At 39.1% G+C, this 20016-nt stretch overlaps 1 protein-coding gene and 1 long non-coding RNA gene across 3 annotated transcripts in view; one reads left to right on the top strand and one right to left on the bottom strand.

Moving 5' to 3' along the window:
* The window catches only part of LOC142841000 (uncharacterized), a 167521-nt gene extending 154353 nt beyond the window's left edge, over positions 1-13168 (bottom strand). The window contains exon 1 of the long non-coding RNA XR_012908999.1: positions 13119-13168. This is a non-coding gene — a long non-coding RNA (uncharacterized LOC142841000). The remainder of the gene's footprint in view (positions 1-13118) is intronic.
* Positions 1-20016, top strand: part of Atp7a (ATPase copper transporting alpha) — a 114844-nt gene extending 94828 nt beyond the window's left edge. For both annotated transcript variants that reach the window (XM_075957701.1, XM_075957702.1), the window contains 6 exons: positions 7682-7828; positions 11390-11532; positions 13482-13685; positions 14235-14352; positions 15453-15555; positions 16329-20016. In XM_075957701.1, the coding sequence (XP_075813816.1) occupies positions 7682-7828; positions 11390-11532; positions 13482-13685; positions 14235-14352; positions 15453-15555; positions 16329-16605 (992 nt within the window). In that variant the 3' untranslated portion in view covers positions 16606-20016. The remainder of the gene's footprint in view (positions 1-7681; positions 7829-11389; positions 11533-13481; positions 13686-14234; positions 14353-15452; positions 15556-16328) is intronic.

Genomic DNA, 20016 nt, shown 5'->3' with positions numbered 1-20016 from the left:
TTCCCCACCTGCTGCCAGCTCACCTGCAAAATCTATTCTATTTCCCTTTCCCACGGAGATCCATGTGTTCTGCCTAGATGCCTCCCCCATACTAACCTCTCTGGGACAACGGATTGTAGCTTGATTATCATTTACTTAACAGCTAATATCCACTTATAAGTGAATATGTATCATATTTGTCTTTCTGGGTCTGGGTTATCTCACTCAGGATGATTTTTTTTCTAGTTTCATCCATTTGCAAATTTCATGATATCATTTTTTAACAACTAAGTAATAATGGTCCATTTTGTAAATGTAGCACATTTTGTTTATACATTCTTTTGTTGAGGAACATATAGGTTGGTTCCGGTTTCTGGCTATTATGAATAAAGAAAGCCATAATATAGTTGAACAAGTGTTCTTACCACAGTATAGAGTGTCCTTTGGGTATATGCCCAAGAGTTAGGTATAGCTGGGTCTTGAAGTAGATCGAATCCCAATTTTCTGAGGAACCGCCATATTGATTTCCATAGTGGCTGTACAAGTTTGCACGCCTACCAGCAATGGAGGAGTGTTCCCCTTGTTCCACATCCTTAACAGCCTGTGCTGCCACTTGTGTTATTGATCTTAGCCATTCTGATAGGTTTAAGATGGAATCTCAAAGTAGTTTTTATTTACATTTCCCTGCCTAATGGCTAAGGATGTTGAACATTTCTTTAAGTGATTCTCAGCCATTTGAGATTCTCTAGTGAAATTCTCTGTTTAAATCTGTTTCCCATCTTTTAATTGGATTATTATTTTTTTGATACTCAGTTTCTTGAGTTTTTTTTTATATTTTGGGTATTAGTTCTCTGTCAGATGTGAAGTTGGCGAGAATCATTTCCCATTATTTATGCTGCCACTCGTGATGGTGTCCTTAGCCTTACAGAAGTTTTTCAGTTTCATGAGGTCCCATTTATTAATTGTTGATGTCAGTTCCTGTGCTATGTGCTATTGGTGTTCTGTTCAGGAAGTTGTTTCCTGTGCCAGTGTATTCAGGGCTATTCCTCACTTTCTCTTCTCTCAGGTTCAGTGTGTCTGATTTTATGTTGAGGTCTTTGATGCACTTGGACATGAATTTTGTGCAGGGTGATAGATATGGATCTATTTGCATTCTTCTACATGCAGACACCAGTTTGAACAGCACCATTTGGTGAAGATGCTTTCTTTTTTTCAAGTCTATATTTCTGGCTTATTTATAAAAAAAATCAGGTGTCCATAGGCATGTGCATTTATGTCTGGGTCTTAAGTTTGATTTCATTGATCAACATGTTTCATGTCTTTTTGTTTTTTGCTAATACAATGTGGTTTTTATTACTGTTGCTTTGTAGTACTGCTTGAAATCAGGGATGGTGACTCCTCCAGCAGTTCTTTTGTTGTTCAGGATTGTTTTAGCTATCCTGGGTTTCAGATGGCTAACTGTATATAACCTCAAGCTGTTGTAGAAAAAACAAATAGACAGCATGATTGCATTTCATCCAATCCAGTTTTACCATAGGCCTTCTGATGACATCACTCAGAAACATTTGCTGACTGTGCTTATTGACTTCTTAGTTAGGGTTTTTATTGCTGTTAAGAGACACCATGACCGTGGCAACTCTTATAATGAAAACGTTTAATTGAGGGGGCTTGCTCATAGTTTCAGAGGTTCAATCTGTTATTATCGTTTATGGCGGGGAGCATGGGGATGTGCAGGCAGAGTGGTGCTGGATGAGTAGCTGATAGTCCTATATCTTGCAGGCAACAGCAAGTCAACTGAGACACTGGACAGTAGCCTGAGCATAGGAAACCTCAAAGGCCACCCCCACAGTAACATACTTCCACCAACAAGGCCATACTCACTCCAACAAAGCTACATCTCTTAATACTGCCACTTCCTATGAGATTATGGAGGGCAATTACATTCAAACTACCTCAGCAACTAACTAGTCTAGGGTTATGAAGATAAGTCTGAGCTGATTTTTTTGTGATCTTTCTCTTATTTCTTTCCTTAGCTGATGAAAATCATACATGTTTTACAAGACCCTGTGGTCCTCCTCTTTCTCCCCTCTGCAAATTACCTATTTATCCTATAGAAATTTAGAGTTCTCTGGCAGTGTTCTTTTGTTTGGTTGTTTTGGTTTGGTTTTTGTTATCCCAGATGGTCATTACTTTTTCATGAGAGGAGGAGGTACTCCTCATCTTGCTAAGAAGTATCTTCTTTAGATCCTATGTTCTCTGGATTCTTCAGGGCCTTCCTTCTCTGTTATGGCCCCTTGCTGCTTTGCATTCTATGTTTCTTCTTATAGCAGTGTCTCTAAAACATAAACACTTCTTCCATCAAAAATCACTCTATTTCCATGAAACATCAAGAAAGTATAGGCTTGTGGAATTTACGTTCTTACTGAAGAGGCATGCATCAGCTTATTACAAACCTACCTACTCCTGTTCCGTTCAGAGCATGAAACCGTCTCTCTGACTGTGGACCCCCAAAGCCCACTCCAGTGCTTGCTCTTCACTCTGCATTCTGCATGACCTCACAAGGCAGTTGAAAATATTGGTTGAGTATTCCTCCAAAACCTCCTTTCTCCTCTGCGCATATGCCTTGGCTATCTCTGGATTCTTCTCTTCCCTCTTTGGACATTCTTTCTCATTCTTTTTTGATTCAAATATTAGCTGTCCTCAATGATTTACTTGGTGTTTGACTTTCTTCTTATTTTTTATTTTCTCCCCTATACAATGTCATTCATACCTATCTCTTATTTTTTTTGTTGTTAATGTTTTTTTGTTTTTTTTGAGTCAGGGTTTCTCTGTGTAACAATCCTGGCTGTCCTGGAATCCCTCTGTAGACCAGGGTGGCCTTGTCCTCACAGAGATCCACCTGTCTCTGTCTCCCACACCTGGCTTCTCATCACTTTTTTCATCACCACTCCAAATTCTGTACTTCTTGTGGAGATGTATTTCTTAGGTGTCATGTTGGTGTGTCATCTGATCGCCAACACAATCTACTTACCTACGTGTTCCAGAAGCTCCCCTACCATTTGTACCCAAGTGATTTTGCTAAAATCAAATCTGATCATACTACCTTCTGACATATGACTTTATTTTAGTGGTTTATAGTCTATTTTATTGTTTGTGGGCTTTTGTGGGGAGTTTCAAGACATATTTTCCTCACTTTGTAGATCAGGCTGCCTCCACCTCCCGAGTGCTGAGATTAAATGTGTATGCCACCATGCCTGGCTGCCTATTTTTGGTTTATGGTTCTTTTGAAGCAATGTGCTGAAAATTGTGGATCACCCCCATAATAAGTAATTATTAGGTCTGGCTTAAAAGATTCACTTGTATTCTAGAGCCCTTCCATGGGTTTTTTTGTTTGTTTATTTTGAGATAAGTTCTCACTCTACCCATGGCTGTTCTGCAACAGTTCATTATATCTACCAGGCTAGCCTCAAACTCATAGAGATCCACTTACCTCTGCTTCCTGAGTGTTGGAAGGTGTATGCCACTGTGACCTGCTCAGAATCGTCATTTTAATTGTTCTCACTCATTCAGGACTTTGATTTCTGCTCTGCTCTGTTCAGTCTTTTGCCTCCCTTATTACTCATCTGTCTTTCCCTAATGTTCCACGTGTGCTCTATGTTCTTACAATATTAGTTGCCTATCTATAGTTTCTCCTCATAATCTACCATTTATTCTTTTACTTTGTTCTTGAAGACTTTTTCATACAATATATTTTGATCATATTTTCTCCTCCCACAACTCCTCCTATACCCTTCGCACCTCCCTACCCACTCAACTTCATCTTCTTTCTTTCTCCCATTCAAAAAACAAAACAAAAAAAAACACAAAAAAGAAAAATCAGTAAGACAAAAAAAATGCCCAAATGAAGAAAAATGAAACAAAAAGTCCACAAAAATACCACTGAGTTAATTTTGTGTTAGTTAACTACTCTTGGACACAGGGCCTACCCTAGAGTGTGGTTAATATTATATACCTGATGCCACTCTGTTGGAGAAACCTGACTTCCCTTTGACAATGGGTATCAATTGCAGGTAGCTTCTTTGTTAGGGATAGAACCCCATCTAGCTTTAACCTATGCAGGCCTTGTGTATCCTGCCACAGCGTGAGTTGATATGTGCAAAGGTCCTGTTGTGTATAGAAGACACTGTTTCCTTGGAATCATCCATCACCTCTGACTCTTAAATATTTCTGCTTCCTCTTCTTCATAGATCCCTGAGCCTTAAGGGAAGGGGTTTGATGAAGACATCCCATTTAGGCTGAGTATTCCAAAGTCTCTCGCTTTTTGTGCATTGTCCAGTTGTAGGGCTCTGAGTTAATTTCCATATTCTGCAAGAAGCTTCTCTGATGTTGATTGAGTGAGGTATTGTAGTATGTCATTAGGAGTCATTTTATTCCTGATTCTTTAGTGAAATAATAACATTAGTTTTTACCCTATTTATGATCTATCTACTCTCAGGGTCTTGGCCACTTTAGTAGTACCAGGTATGGATTCCATTTCATGGGGTAGGCCTTAAACCTAATCAAAAAGTGGTTAAGTCACTCCCATAGAATTTGTACCACTGTTGTACTAGTATGTGTTGTAATAGGGGCGGTGGGCCGCTTCCTGCCACCCGGCTAGCTTTACCCGAAATAATTACACAGAAACTGTATTCTTTTAAACACTGCCTGTCCCATTAGTTCCAGCCTCTTATTGGCTAGCTCTTACATATTGATCTAACCCATTTCTAATAATCTGTGTAGCCCACGAGGTGGTTTACCAGGGTAGATCTTAACCTGCATCTGTCTGGAGTGGGAGAATCATGGCGACTCTCTGATTCAGCTTCTTTCTCCCAGCATTTTGTTCTGTTTTCTCTGCCTACCTAAGGGTTGGCCTATCAAATGGGCCTAGGCAGTTTCTTTATTAATAAGAAATCACTCCCACATCAAGCATGTCTTACAGGCTGGTCACTGTTGTCGGTGGCAGGGTTTGTTGCTGAGTGGTGATATTGATGGCCTACCTTTCTCCTCCTTTGGCATGCATAGTACCTTCTGGTACCCTGAACACTAGTCATTAGGAGTGAAGCTTCTAGTTAGGCACCTGCTGGACTTCTCCATGTTCTATGATGCAAGTAAATGTTGTCTTCAGCAATAGGACCTTACCAGTAGAGAACAACAAATAACCTTGGCAGTAGCCTGTGGTGTTTTTGGGGGGGTGTGTTCCATGGGATCCCTTCATGGCCTGCCATTTCCTACTTGTTATTCCACTTACTGTTTTCTCCATGCAGTGGCCTCACCCACAAATAACATCTACCCTGTTGGCTTATACTTGTCTTCCTAGACCTGACTGACATCTCTTTTTAGTGACACCTTTGCTGATATGCATTGATAGAAATACTTGCTCTTCTTAAATGTTAGCTGTACTTCATTCCCATTATATTAGACACACTATGAAATGATTATTTTCTGGCCATTTCTATTTCTCTGTGACTTATTTTTATTTGTCTATGGATGTAATATCAAGTAAGTGACATGTCGGAAATCACTCAGCAGCTTTTTTGTTGAGAATCTGTTGTATTAGGGACATTTCATAGCACTTTGAATAATCATCAGCGAGGGCAGAGGCAGAACTCAGTTCTCTTCTCCCCTTGTGATTAGCACGTGTGTGAGGCCCTGGGTTTGATCTCCACTACCACTGAGAGGAGATGGGAGCTAGGAGCAAGGAAAGAAGTTGGGAGATGAGTTACTGGGCTGTTTTCGTAACCCAGGAAAACATATTAATGGCTCAGACCAGTGTGGTAACAGTAGAATTTGTAAGAAATGATCAAATTCCAGATGTGTCTTGAAGGGTAAGCTGGAAGATTTCATTACCAAATTAGATATATAAAATGTAAGTAAAACAAGAGTCAAGGAACTGAAGAGATGGCTCACCACTTAAGAACATTGACTGCTCTTTCAGAGGTAATAGGTTCAATTCCAAGCACCCACATGGCAGCTCATAACCAGCTGTTAACTCTAATGCCTGGGGATCTCATTCCTTCTTCTGACCTCCATGGGCACTGCATGCACATGATGCACAGACATTCATGCAGACAAAACACCTATATACATAAAAACTAATTAATTTTTAAAAATTAAAACACATGAGCCAAAGTAATATCAAATTTAGTAGCCTACCCATTTAGATAGATTAAGTTACCATTTAAATAGTATAAAGGAGATAAGAGAAACAATACGGGAGACAAGATTGTGAATCCAGTTTTATAGATATTACATTTGGCTGTCTGATAGCTATGTAAGTGGAAGTATCATAAATGGAAATATTAGGCAGTTGTCTACAGGGGCCTGAAAATCCAGGAAATAGGCTGAATTAGAGAAACAGAATTGGGAGTCATTTGCTTTGTAGATCTGTGGTATTGAGTACTATAGTCACTAGTTATATATGATTATTAATTTTGAGTTAATTCAAATTTTATTTCATGTAAAATCCAACTCTTTGATCATTTTGGCCCTCAATAGCCACATGTGTTGGCTAGTGGCCATAGGATCAAAGCGCAGATGTAGAGCATATCCATTATTGCTGGAACAGCTGTTCAAACCACACTAGGTTTACTAAAGTAAAGGTCACTGGTGTATTGTGGGAATAGTTTATTGGAGTAGTGGAGACTAAAGCTTTATTTGAGTGTGTTCACAAGAAAATGGGCAGTGGTGAATTAGAGACAACTAGTAGGGGAAATACTTCTCTTGTGCACAGAAGTAGAGAAGTGTGATAGCTAGAGCAGTGAGCTCAAGAGGCTCCTTCTGTTTTTAAAGATAAGATAATATGCAGCAGCGATGATAGAAAATTGATTATTCGGGAGGTAGAGAAGAGAGTAGTTGGGGAGATGGTCTGGAATAGGCAAAGGAGTGTGTACTATCATACAGGTAGAGAGATGGTCTTTGGCAGGCACAGACTCTGTTTATAACAGAGGGAAAAGAAGCTGTGTGCACCTAGGATGCACAGGAGTGGGGAGATATGGCCATGAGAAGTCCTCTTATGATTGCAGGGAGCAATTGCATGTCAGATGAGAATGGGGGAGGAAAGTTAGATTTGAAAGCAGAAGAGATTTCAAATAGTCATCCTGAGAAAATAATGAATGGACCAGGGACATGCAGTCAAACATCTAAAGGCTCACTTAAAATTAGTGAGTACCAGTTTAAAACGAAACATCAACATAGTTGCATATTTCCATGTAGCCACATTAGCTATTGATGCACAGTTAAATGCTTGAATTGTGGTTTTCGAGTGTCAAAGGGAAAACCTCAGTAAGAAGGGAAGCTCTGAACTACTACCTTCTCATCCCCGTTCCCCATCTTGCTCGAGATTGAACCTAGAGCTCCCTGCACTCAGGCTAGGCAAGTGCTCAGCCACTGAGTTATATCCCTAGCGCTTGAACTAGCACTTGAACAGTATAATGGCATTTTCTATTTGGAGCGAAAGCTTAAGGACCTTTAGTCATGGTAGCAACATGGGCTCAGAAGATATGGAAGAGCAGAATATATTCCTGGAAAACTTGACAATCACTGTCAGAGGTCATATTCTACCAAAGATGTATTAGAGTGACTGCAAGGTTAGGCAAGAAGAACTTGCCTCAAGATGGATTTAAAAGTTAAATAAGCTCACTAAATGTTATTTCTGTATTTCTAGATGCTGTTGATACTCAGCAGTACAAAGTCCTCATTGGTAATCGGGAATGGATGATTAGAAATGGTCTTGTCATAAGTAATGAAGTAGACAGTTCCATGATTGAACATGAAAGAAAAGGTCGGACTGCTGTATTGGTGACAATTGATGGTAAAGTTTCTCTAAAATATTCTGTGACACAATTGTGATCTCAGTCATTATTTTATGTGTCTGTGGAACTTAAACTCTGAGGTTTATTCCAAAGAGGCTTGAATACAAAGTTATAATATTAGCAAAATATGATTATTGTTAATTAAGGATTTTTTACCAGTTGTTATGGCACAAGTATTTGGGAGCCTGAGATAGAATTATGATTATCAGGGCTACATAGAAAGCCCCTATCTCAAATAACCACCACCACCACAACAAAAACCTAAATCATAGGTTTTTGGACATAGTGGTACATGCTTGTAATCCCAGCATTTAGGAGGTGGAAGCAGGAGGACCAATAGTTAGATGATGCTGTATTGAGCTCACTGCAAACCTGGGCTACATGAGACCCTGTGTAAAACAAAAACAAAGCCCTAAATTTAAAAAGGCCAAAATATTAGGCAGAGTTCAGAGAACCCTTAGGAAGAGGGGGAGGAAGGATTGTAGGAGCTAGAGGGATTAGGAAGACAAGAACATGGCCCACAGAATCAACTAAGCAGAGCTCACAGGGGCTCACGCAGAAGTCTCACATATCCCAAGAATCCCAAGATGGCCTTGAATTCACTATATAGCCACGAAAGACCTTGAACTTCTGATCATCTTGTCTCACCTCCCAAATGCTGGGAATATAGTTGTGCACCTGGTTTACATGGTACTGGAGATTGACCCTAGGGCATTGTAGATGCTAAGCGATCACTCTACCAACTGGATTGAATCTCCAACCTTGCACTATTTCTAATACGTAGTACATTTTTTATGTAAAAAAATTGGGGGGAAGGGAGGTTCCGAGACAGGGCTTCTCTGTGTATCCCTGGAACTCACTGTGTAGACCAAATGGCCTTGAACTCAGAGATCCACCTGCCTCTGCCTCCTGTGTGCTGCAAAATTAAAGGCATGTGCCACTACCACCTGGCTATATGTAAAATTTATGTCAATACAGTTCAATAAAAATTTAAAATCCTGTTTTGGGTGTGTGCTGAAAAGATAATTCTATGATGAAAAGTACTTGCTACTCTTGCAGAAGACCAGATTTTGATTCCCAGAACCCATGTTGAGTGGTTCACAGTTGCCTGTAATATCAGCTCTAGAGGATATGCCCCCCTCTTCTGGTGTCTGTGGGCATTGACATAGATGTGTGCAAAATTACATACAGATACACACAAACATATGCACAATTTAAATCTCAAAAAAACCCTTAAAAATCCTGTTGGAGATGCAGTTCAGCAGTAGAGTTTCATACCTGGGTTTCATACCTAGTACTAGGGGAAAAAATGGGGCGGGGGGAGCCAGTTATGATGATGGTCTCCTTGGGAGGCTCAGGCAGGAAGCTTGTGTTTGACTATCTGGGACTACATAGTGAGACTGATAAATGATACAGTGTTTGCTTAGCATGGGCACGGCCCTGAATTCAAACCATAGTACCACACATTAAAAATAACTAAGATATACATATTTTATTGAGGTTTATTTTATTTGATGAAATATTTTCCATTATTGCCATATAATTGTACTATTTATTTCTGCATTCTGGAGATCAAACACAGGACTATATATTCTAGACAAGCACTTTACAAATGGGGCTACACCCTATAATTCTAGAATTTTATTTTAAGCTACATGCTGTATAATCATTTCTATGTTGTTACAACTTTATTTTTTACTTGTATTTTGAATTTTACTTATATTTTTCTGTGTGTGTTTGTGTGTATGTATGTATCTGTCTTTCTGTCTATATGAGGGTACATATGTTCCACAGTGCACAGGTGAAGGTCAAAGTTTTCTCTTTTCAGCATGTGGATTCTGAGAATCAAACTTAGGCTGTCAGGCAAGCATCCTAACTCACTGAGGCATCCTGCTAGCCCTAGTCTTGATATTTCACCATAATACTGCAATAAGCATACACACAAAGTTTTACATGCTTCCTATTTGCTAGGGTAAATTTCCAGTTCTGAGACTATTTATTCAACATTTACAGTCTGGTGTAGGAGTTCCTTCTGTTTGTGTGTTGCTTTCATTGGTTAATGAATAAAGAAACTGCCTTGGCCTAGTTGATAGGGCAGAACTTAGGTAGGCGGGGAAGACAGAACTGAATGCTGGGAGGAAAATAGGCAGAGAAAGGGAGAGACACCATGGAGCTTCCAGAATCAGACATGCCAAATCTTTCCTGGTAAGCCACTGCCACGTGGTGATACACAGATTAATAGAAATGGCCTAAATAAGGTGTAAGAGTTAGCCAATAAGATGTTAGAGCTAATAGGCCAAGCAGTGATTTAATGAACAGTTTTTGTGTGGTTATTTTGGGGCTAAGATAGCTGGGCAGCTGGGACAAACAAATGGCCCTCTCCTTGCAATAATAGCCCTTGCTAAGTATGAAGGTATTGGCTTCGTAATTTTAGTTAGGTACAGGATAAAGCATAGACTAACATTTTATTCTATTGCATTGCTGTGTGCAGAATATGCACACAGTAGCCAGAGGAGGACAGTAGATGTCTTGTCCTATCACTTTCTCTACCTTACTCCCTTAAGGCAGCGTCTCTCAATGAACCTGAAACTAGACTGACAACCAGCAAGCCCCAGTGATCCTTATATCTCAGCCCCACTGCCCAGTATTGGGGTTACAGAATTTTAATTTGAGTCTTTATGCTTATGTAACAAATATTTATATCCACTGAGCCATTTCCCCAGCCCTCTTACTTTTGTTTTTCAAACAAGAAAATTAGGGGCTGGAGGGGGCTGGAGAGATGGCTCAGTGGTTAAGAGCATTGCCTGCTCTTCCAAAGGTCCTGAGTTCAATTCCCAGCAACCACATGGTGGCTCACAACCATCTGTAAAGAGGTCTGGCGCCCTCTTCTGGCCTTCAGGCATACAGACAGAATATTGTATACATAATAAATAAATAAATATTTAAAAAAAAAAAGAAAAGAAAATTAGGGGCTGGAGAGATGGCTCAGTGGTTAAGAGCATTGCCTGCTCTTCCAAAGGTCCTGAGTTCAATTCCCGGCAACCACATGGTGGCTCACAACTATCTGTAATGAGGCCTGGTGCCCTCTTAAGGCCTGCAGACATACACACAGATAGAATATTATATACGTAATAAATAAATAAATGTTTAAAAAAAAGAAAATTAGTACCTTTTGGTAATTTTCTCTTAGCATCAAATACCAGTTTTATCTCCATTCACCTATTAGTTTTTCATTCTGTTTGCATTTTAATTAGCTAAAAAGTATTTGTAGCTCTAGTTTTAATACCTAAGGGTGGGTGTCTTTTAGTTTTTAGTGACATCTTAATTTTCATTTTACTACTATTACCTTCATTAAATATACATACTTTATCGATTTTATTTTCCACAAATATGGAAGCTTATCACAGAGTGTGTGGTATAAAGTCTGTATGGATTAGGATGTTTTGAGTTAAACCAAGCCCTCAATGGCTTAACAGAGTTCATTTCTGTCTGAAATTTTATTCTGCTGTTTTGTTATTCTTCTTTCACCATAATTTGTTTTTCTGCTGCTCCTATATTAGATGAGCTGTGTGGCTTGATAGCCATTGCTGATACTGTGAAACCTGAGGCAGAGCTGGCTGTCCACATTCTGAAATCTATGGGCTTAGAAGTAGTTCTGATGACTGGAGACAACAGTAAAACGGCTCGATCTATTGCTTCTCAGGTAATTCATCGGTTTACTTAGTTATTGGGATGTGCTAACATCTCATTCTCAATACACATTTTCTTTCTTCCGTTTAAGTGCTGAGAAAGTCACCTTACCTGTGGTTTGCATTATCATCATGTTGCTATCCTAACCGCTTAGAAACAATCAGTGTGGTATGGTAGAAGGACATTGTATGTTAGAGATGTGAAAAGGTATTTGCATAGCTTGCAGGATGTTTGAGTAGCATTGCTGAACACTAGTTTCTGTTGATGTTTCTGTTGAAATGATGCACATAGTTTCCAGCAGTGTGGCCAATCCTTCAGCATCTCCTGCTGTAAAAATGGCAGGAGCTGCATGCAGGTTCCTCTCTGGTCCATTCTGGATGCCACCAGTGGGACTCTTTTCTTGGACATACCATTTGGCCTAACCCTACATTTGTTTCACTTCCAGCATTTTTTTATTAAAAAGCACTTAGAATGACTTCTCTCCTCTTCTAGTGTGTATGTATACAGGATGTGCATGTATGTGTGCGCGTGCATGTGCCACAGAATGTGTGCGTAGGTCAGAGGGTAAACTTGTGGAAGCTGGTTCTTTTCTTCATTGTGTGGGTTCTGGGGACTGAACTCTGGTTTTATTAAACTTGGTGGTAAATACCTTTACCTACTGGACCATCTTGATGGCCCTCTTCTAGTAAGTAACAGAAGGAATATGTGAGTACATTCTTATGTAAGAATATGAAGGTTGTAAAGAATTTGTACCATTTTCCACATTCTCTGTCAAATTCTCCCACCTTACTTTCGTGTATGCATATACCTGTATCCAGGTATGTAGTTCTGCATTTCAGTACTAATTGGATCATTTTATAGTTTATTAAGTAGTTTTTATATATAACAATATTTCCTAGATCTTTTTTTTTTGTTTTTGTTTTTCGAGACAGGGTTTGTCTGTAGCTTTGGTGCCTGTCCCGGAACTAGCTCTTGTAGACCAGGCTGGTCTCGAACTCACAGAGATCCGCTTGCCTCTGCCTCCCGAGTGCTGGGATTAAAGGCGTGCTCCACCACCGCCCGGCCCCTAGATCTTTGTTTATGTCTTGGTACATAAAATTATTTCATTCCTTCTAAACTGCTGCATAGAATTCTATAGTATGGATGAATTATAATTTATATTACCATTCCCCTACTAGTGGATGTTTAGGTGGTTTTGAATTTTTCATTTTTGAAAACTGGCAATAATAAATATTCTTGACATCTTTGGACATGAAAGAGTGTGTCTATATATAGTTGAAAGCTGATTTTCCAGAGCAGATGATGTGCACACTTTGAATGCTCTTACCATGAAGACAGTGTCATTCTGTTCATAGTAACAGTACACAAGATTGCTTATTGGCTGGAAAGATGGCTCAGCCATTAAGAGAACTAGCTGCTCTTGCAGAGAACCTAGGTTTGGCTCTCAGGGTAGTGGCTCACAACCATCTTTAACTCCAGTTTCAGGGCATCTAGTATCCTCTTCTGACATCTGTGAGCATCAGGTACATGTCTGGTATGTTTACAAACATGCAGGGAAAACATTAAGAATAAATAAGTCTATTAAAAAATAATGTTCACAGCCGGGCGATGGTGGCGCACGCCTTTAATCCCAGCACTCGGGAGGCAGAGGCAGGCGGATCTCTGTGAGTTCGAGACCAGCCTGGTCTACAGAGCTAATTCCAGGACAGGCTCCAAAGCCACAGAGAAACCCTGTCTCGAAAAACCAAAAAAAAAAAAAAAAAGAGGTTCTTCTAGTCATGCAAAAAAAAAAATGAAAAAAAATAATGTTCACTTCTTCTCATTCTGAGTGAATATTTTCAGTCTTTTAAATGTAAGCATCTGGCAGGTTAAAAATGATGGCTCATGATTCTAAGCTTAGCTTTGTTTGCAGTATTTAATATTACTTCCTGAGATGAATTGAGTTGATTTTTCTTCATATAGGTTGGCATTACTAAGGTGTTTGCTGAAGTTCTGCCTTCCCATAAAGTTGCTAAGGTGAAACAGCTTCAAGAGGAGGGAAAACGGGTAGCGATGGTAGGAGATGGAATCAATGATTCTCCAGCTCTGGCAATGGCAAATGTTGGAATTGCCATTGGCACGGGCACAGATGTAGCCATTGAAGCAGCCGATGTGGTTTTAATAAGGGTAAGTAAGTCCTGGAGCTCCAGTGTACAGTCAGTTAGCAGGCAATACTCATACACTAGAGTAGGTCCTGTGGTCTGAGATCTGAGGAGTGAGCGATTGCCTGCCACGGTTAGTGGTAGTGCTATAAAGCTCACTGTGTAGTGATCCTGCCCGGAGTCCCATGTTCCTTCCTAGCTATGAAGTCTGAGTTTGGAGTGGAGGTTACTGACATTCTCTCTCAGTCCAGCAACACAAATGAGAATCACAAGCTTCTGATGTTAAAACAAGATTTAACAATAATAAAACTGTCTACAGCAATATTCACTGATGTTAGTTAAATATTCAATCCGTATACTAGCACACAAACCTGAAAACATTTTCAGAACCCTCAGTTTTTTTTGAAAAACCTCTTCCAAACTTTACTCAAGGCTTAGCAGTATCTGAAATTTGTACTTAATTCACAGTATATTCCAAGACATACATAATCTCCACTGTACAGAGTGATGAGTAGAGGAGTTCCTAGTGACGTTAGACTAGTCTCACTAATGTCACCGACCTCTCTCTTCTCAGAATGACCTTCTGGATGTGGTAGCAAGTATCGACTTGTCAAGGAAGACAGTCAAGAGGATTCGAATCAATTTTGTCTTTGCTCTAATTTATAATCTGATTGGAATTCCCATCGCTGCTGGTATGTGATTCTTAACAGCTTTTACTTTTGTGGTTCAAGTCATTAGACACCTATCATATTGGAAGAATTAGGTTTAGTTTTGACCTTAGTTTTTGCATATACCTTGCTAATTTGGTGAGAGGTGATGTTAAAACCAGTAATATTTAATGAAGTTTATTACAGCCTAAGAATTTGTAAACATTTTGATACTTTAAAATTTTTCCCTTCAATAGTATAATTTGAAAAAATTCATACTTAGGTAAACATTGAAAAAGTAGTACAGAAAATCTGTACCTACACATCTGCACACACGCACGATTAAAAGGAAAATAAAAGGACTGTGCAGTGGTGGTACATTTTTTTAATCCCAGTACTCAGGAAGCAGAGACAGGTGGGTCTCTCTAAGTTCAAGGCCAGCCTTATCTACAGAGTAAGTTTTAGTACTTCTAAGGTTACACAGAGAAACCCTGTTTCAAAAAAACCAACAAATTGACAAATAAATCTATTGAAAACAAATGTGTCTTGACATGGTGGCTCACATTTGTAATCCCAGCATTTGAGAGGCAAAGGCAGGAGGATAGCAGCAGGTTTAAGGCTAGCCTGGGCTATATATCATGTTCCAGGTGTCAGAACTACCATAGCAAGACATTGAAAAACATAGATTGATAGATGGGCAGATAGACAGAGAGACAAATAGATTTAAATTTTTAAGTTAAAAAAGTTGGGTCAGGTATGATGCTGCATACCAATTTAATCCCAGCACGTATGCAATTCTCTGTGAGTTGAGGCCAGCTAGGGCTTCATAGTAAGATGCTATCTCACAAAGAAAAAGTATGCAGAAGAAAGAAAGGAAAAGGCATGTGTTTGTGAATTAGTCGAGTATGAGCTCCGGTACACTAGAGAACCGAGGACTATCTACCTATAGCTAACAGAATGCACCCCAGGGAAATTCTGAAACATGAGTAAATGGGGACAAGAATATTCATAAGAGCACTCACTCTACTAAGAAAAAAATGACAGCAACACAAATCTCTACAACCAAGAGGATAAAATGCTGAAGAAGTAAGAACATAAATTGTGCGTATGTTATAAATGTGTTGATAATTCAAATTTGTTTCCAGGAGTTTTTCTGCCCATTGGTTTGATTTTGCAACCATGGATGGGATCCGCAGCAATGGCTGCTTCATCTGTTTCTGTAGTACTTTCTTCCCTTTTTCTCAAACTGTAAGTATGGTGACTTGCTCATCATTTTCTCAATAGGTTTGATTCTTGTATTGATGAGTATACCCAAGTAATTGTGTGTGTGTGTGTGTGTGTGTGTGTGTGTGTGTGTGTGTGTGTGTGCATGTACCTGTGTGCACAATGTCTGTGGCGGTCAGAGGTCGCCATCAGGTGTCTTATATTTTCTTTACGTTATATTTTGAGGCAGAGTCTCTGACTGGACCCAGGGTTCACCAGTTTAGCTAGACTGAGCTGAGCCCCCAGATTCTTCCTGCTTCACTTTCCTGGCACTAGATCACAGGTACAGGCACCACACCCAGCTTTGATGTGGGTGCTGGGGATCCTAACTCAGGTTCTCATTCTTGTACAGCAATCACCTTATCTGCTGAATCGTCTTCCCAGACTCCTAAACAATTCTTAAGAATTCTTAGGGAATAATTAATAAATATAGTATGAGTGGTGTGTGTGGTAGTACACACTTGTATTCTCAGAACTCAGAGGAAGGGGCGAGAGAATCAAATTTTCCAGGCTAAGCTACATAGTAAAGACCCTGTCTCAAAACAAAAAGAAAAGGCTAAGTAGTTATCATTTTATGTAGTGTATGCATTACAGACATAAGCCCAAGTGGGACTTTGCATTATGTGACACCACGAAGTTCATTTCAGGCAACTTTCTTAGCGATAGCCACCTTTGAACATTTTCATACTGGGCAAATATTTGTTTGTACATACAACAAGCATCTAGTTAACATTTGGTTGCTTTTAATGTATGTTTAGTTACAGGAAACCAACTTATGACAATTATGAGTTGGGTGCCCGAAGACACACAGGACAGAGGAGTCCTTCAGAAATCAGCGTTCACGTTGGAATAGATGATGCTTCCAGAAATTCTCCGAGACTGGGCTTGCTGGACCGGATTGTCAATTACAGCAGAGCCTCCATAAACTCACTACTGTCTGACAAACGCTCCCTCAACAGTATTGTTACTAGTGAACCTGACAAGCACTCGCTTCTAGTGGGAGACTTCCGGGAAGATGATGACACCACACTGTAAAAGGTCTCGGGGGATGCTGCTAGTTGAAGTTCATGTGCACTGATGGAGCACGTACAATTGTCATGGAAGGATCTTATGTCAGTCTCATGCTCTTATGTGCAGGATTCTATCTGAGTTGTATTTGTTAATGGCAAAAATAGATTTCTCAGGGCAAGAGCTCTGAACCTGGCATTATCCAAAACAAATTCCCAGCAGTTTTGTTTTACTAGGGATAGAGGATAGAACAGCAAGTTTAGAACAAACTCCACAGTTAGAGGTTGCTGACTTGCTGCTAATATGGCAAATCATTTTTATTTGACCAAAAAAGTGCCCAAAGACAGGATGATTAAAAATGTGAAGATTTGAGAGCATGACCTTGAGGATATTCTTGAGCCTGTATCCTTGCCTCAATGGGAAGCAATGGCTTTCAAAGCACTGTACAAAGCATCTAGTTTAGAAGGAAAACAGTTGCAACTGTTTCAAAATAGATGTGCCTTATTTATTGTGGGTTTGCTTTCACCTCATAATGCCTGCGTCCTTGTCCTTTAGTTTCTAAGAGCCCCAGGATGGCTTTTGTCACCTTTCAAGTAAACCAAGTTTAGGTGATTTTTCCTTGATTAAAATAACTGACTTGAGGGAGGAGGATTGCGAGTTCAAAACCAGCCTGGACTATATACACTAAGACCTTATCTCAAAACATTTTTGTAACTGACATTTTTCTGAAATCTTCTCTTATTTTATTGTGTCACTCAAGACCTCAGAGAGTGCAGAGTTCTCTAGCCTTCTGTTTCCCCACTGCTGTCAGAAATCACTGACTCCTCAGTTTGCCTAGCTCTGGGATAGCATTCAGCTCTCTCCTGATGAGTTCAGCTTTGTTCCTGGTGGAGCCTGTCCCTCAGTTCCAGGCTAGAAACTTACCATTTGAGCCTCTTTCACAGAAAAGTTCTTCAAAGATTGACACTAATATTTTAACATATATGGGCTATATAAAAGTACCTGAACTCACTAAATTCTTCTTTTGGGATACAATCACTTGGCTGGTATATTATAATTTAATAAAAATTTAGTTACCTCTTATGGTTTAGATAACTTATCAAAATGATTTTTAAATATACTATCATACAAAGCTGCTTTTATCAAAACACACTGAAAGCTGTAATATAGAAATAAGAAAGTCTCTGGTTTGTGATATCTTATAGTCAATATTTTTCTCTTGTTCAAAACATTTGCGCTTATAAACAAACTCCTAATCTTTTATTTGCATGCTATACTTTAAGCACATTGCCTATCTTATATGATTTGTGCTCTGAAAATGTTCATTTGTCCTTTTCAGGTCAATATTGAATATAAAAAAATCATTTTTATAGAGCAGAGTATAAAGTGAAAAGGAGAATGGGATTCTTCCATTCCATCTCTTTTCTCTCTTATTCCTTCACAACCCCCAGAAACGTTTACATTCTTCAGAGCTGTCTTTCCAGACTTGGGGAAGACCTAACTTCTCTCTTAGCTATCGTAAAGAGGTGAGACTTTTGATGAAGGTGCTATTAGTCTAGAAAGGCAAACCTGTTTTAATAAAGTGCGAATGAGCTTATGTGTTTAAACTCAATTTTAGAGCAATCCCTATGCCATCTTAAGAATTTGAGTTTGAATATTTGTTTCTTAATTCTAGCAACCCATCATAACATAACTTGTTGACTCCTAGAAGAAACAGCTAATGCTAGAGATGTACAATAGACTTTTCTTGCTCTGGACCCAAACTGAGAATAGAAGTCCTCCGGCTCTCAGCCAGTTACCCTTCTGTTACACATGTATAATTGAGCCCTCCTCGCCTCCACATCATGTTGTAGGACTGTGAGAATAGCATTTTACTTCTCGCTACCAGAAAAATGTGTTTGAGAGAGGCTGTATTCCTAGAAGAGGGGGTTCATTTAGAGAGGGATCAAGCACATTGCTTTCAGTTGGTCACTAACTTTAGATAATGTGTTACTGTTGAGAACAGGTTCTATAAGAGAATGTTCATATGTATATACACATATCATACAGGGGGAGAAAGAGAGAGAGAGAGAGAGAGAGAGAGAGAGAGAGAGAGAGAGAGAGAGAGAGAGAGAGAGCGCCTTCAGAAAGAAAATGGGTTTCTATGTGCATCTGTTTTGAGGTTCTTTACACTTTCTTTGCCACTCATCTGTACTCAATCAGCAACCATTCTCTTTGTCAGAAGGCACCGTGGACACTTTGTTGTCCAGTGCTTGATGTAGACTCAGCTAGGAGGCACCTTTAACTTAATTATCCAAAGATGCCTTTTGAATTTAAAGATTAAAACACAACTAGAGTATTTACTATTGTAGTTTTAAAAGTATAGTTGTCAGGTGTGAAATAGAAATGTTGCTTTTCCTACTTTAGTATCAACATTTTAGGAAGTTAAATTTGATGCCTTATGAACAAATAATTTTATATTATGCTTTAATTTTTTAAAAAATTATTCTTCATTCATATATACAGAATGTTTGAAATAGCACTATAGACAAGATGTTTCCAAAAATGTGAGCGTGCATATCTTTTCTGTACACAGCTTAAAATGAAATAGATGTGTAGTAGAGGATTTTCCCATTACTTGTGGATTCTGTTTGAAAATTATTTTCTTAATATTTATTTTACTCTATCTTGTTATTTTCTTTGAATGAGGCATCTGGTTACAGGTTATTCTTTTAAAAAAAATACATTCCTGATATCACTCCTTTGGATTATTTTGTTTTCTGTACTTAAAAACAATTTCTTTACCAAATATAAAAATACAGATCCATGCCAAATCATCACCAACTTTTATGCTGACTCTCTTGAGTCCTTTGATCTGGTAATGGGTAAAAAGATAAAACAAAAAGCATGAATTCTTATTTCTCAGTCACCTGAGCTTTTTAATGACATTGATAATAATAAATGCCTTTTGTAGCCAGAACCAGGTGTCTCAACCTTGTGTTTTTAAAGAAATGTTTAGTCATGTATTGTAAAACTTTGGTTAGAATCCAAAACAGGAGCGGACAACTTTGTGCAATATTTGTTTGCTGTAGTCTAGTTTGTTTTTCTCATGCGCATGTAAATTGATATTTCTGCCGAAGATGTGCCTTCAACTTTATAATTATAGTGTTGTAAAAAAAGTGTTGTCAAGTGTCACTGTGTTAAATCTTATCCAGCCCCCTCCGCCAGCAGCTCCATACCCTCGTTGTGTTATTTGGGGTTTTTTGGATGCTGTTTCAGCTGTAAATCCATGATGCACCAAGATCAGAGGCAGCAGCACACGTTTGGGTGGGAGGACAAAATCTATTGACCTTCAGATCTCACTCACCCGCCACTATCACCTAATGAGAATGAGAAACAGGAATGTGCATGGCCTCTTCTTTGTAGTGTCTAATAAATTCTTGATATGATATCTACCCT

This window comes from Microtus pennsylvanicus, chromosome X (genome assembly GCF_037038515.1).
Source record: "Microtus pennsylvanicus isolate mMicPen1 chromosome X, mMicPen1.hap1, whole genome shotgun sequence".
Taxonomy (NCBI): domain Eukaryota; kingdom Metazoa; phylum Chordata; class Mammalia; order Rodentia; family Cricetidae; genus Microtus; species Microtus pennsylvanicus.
The sequence above is the reverse complement of the archived record's forward strand: the minus strand, read 5'-3'. Positions and strand labels throughout refer to the sequence as shown.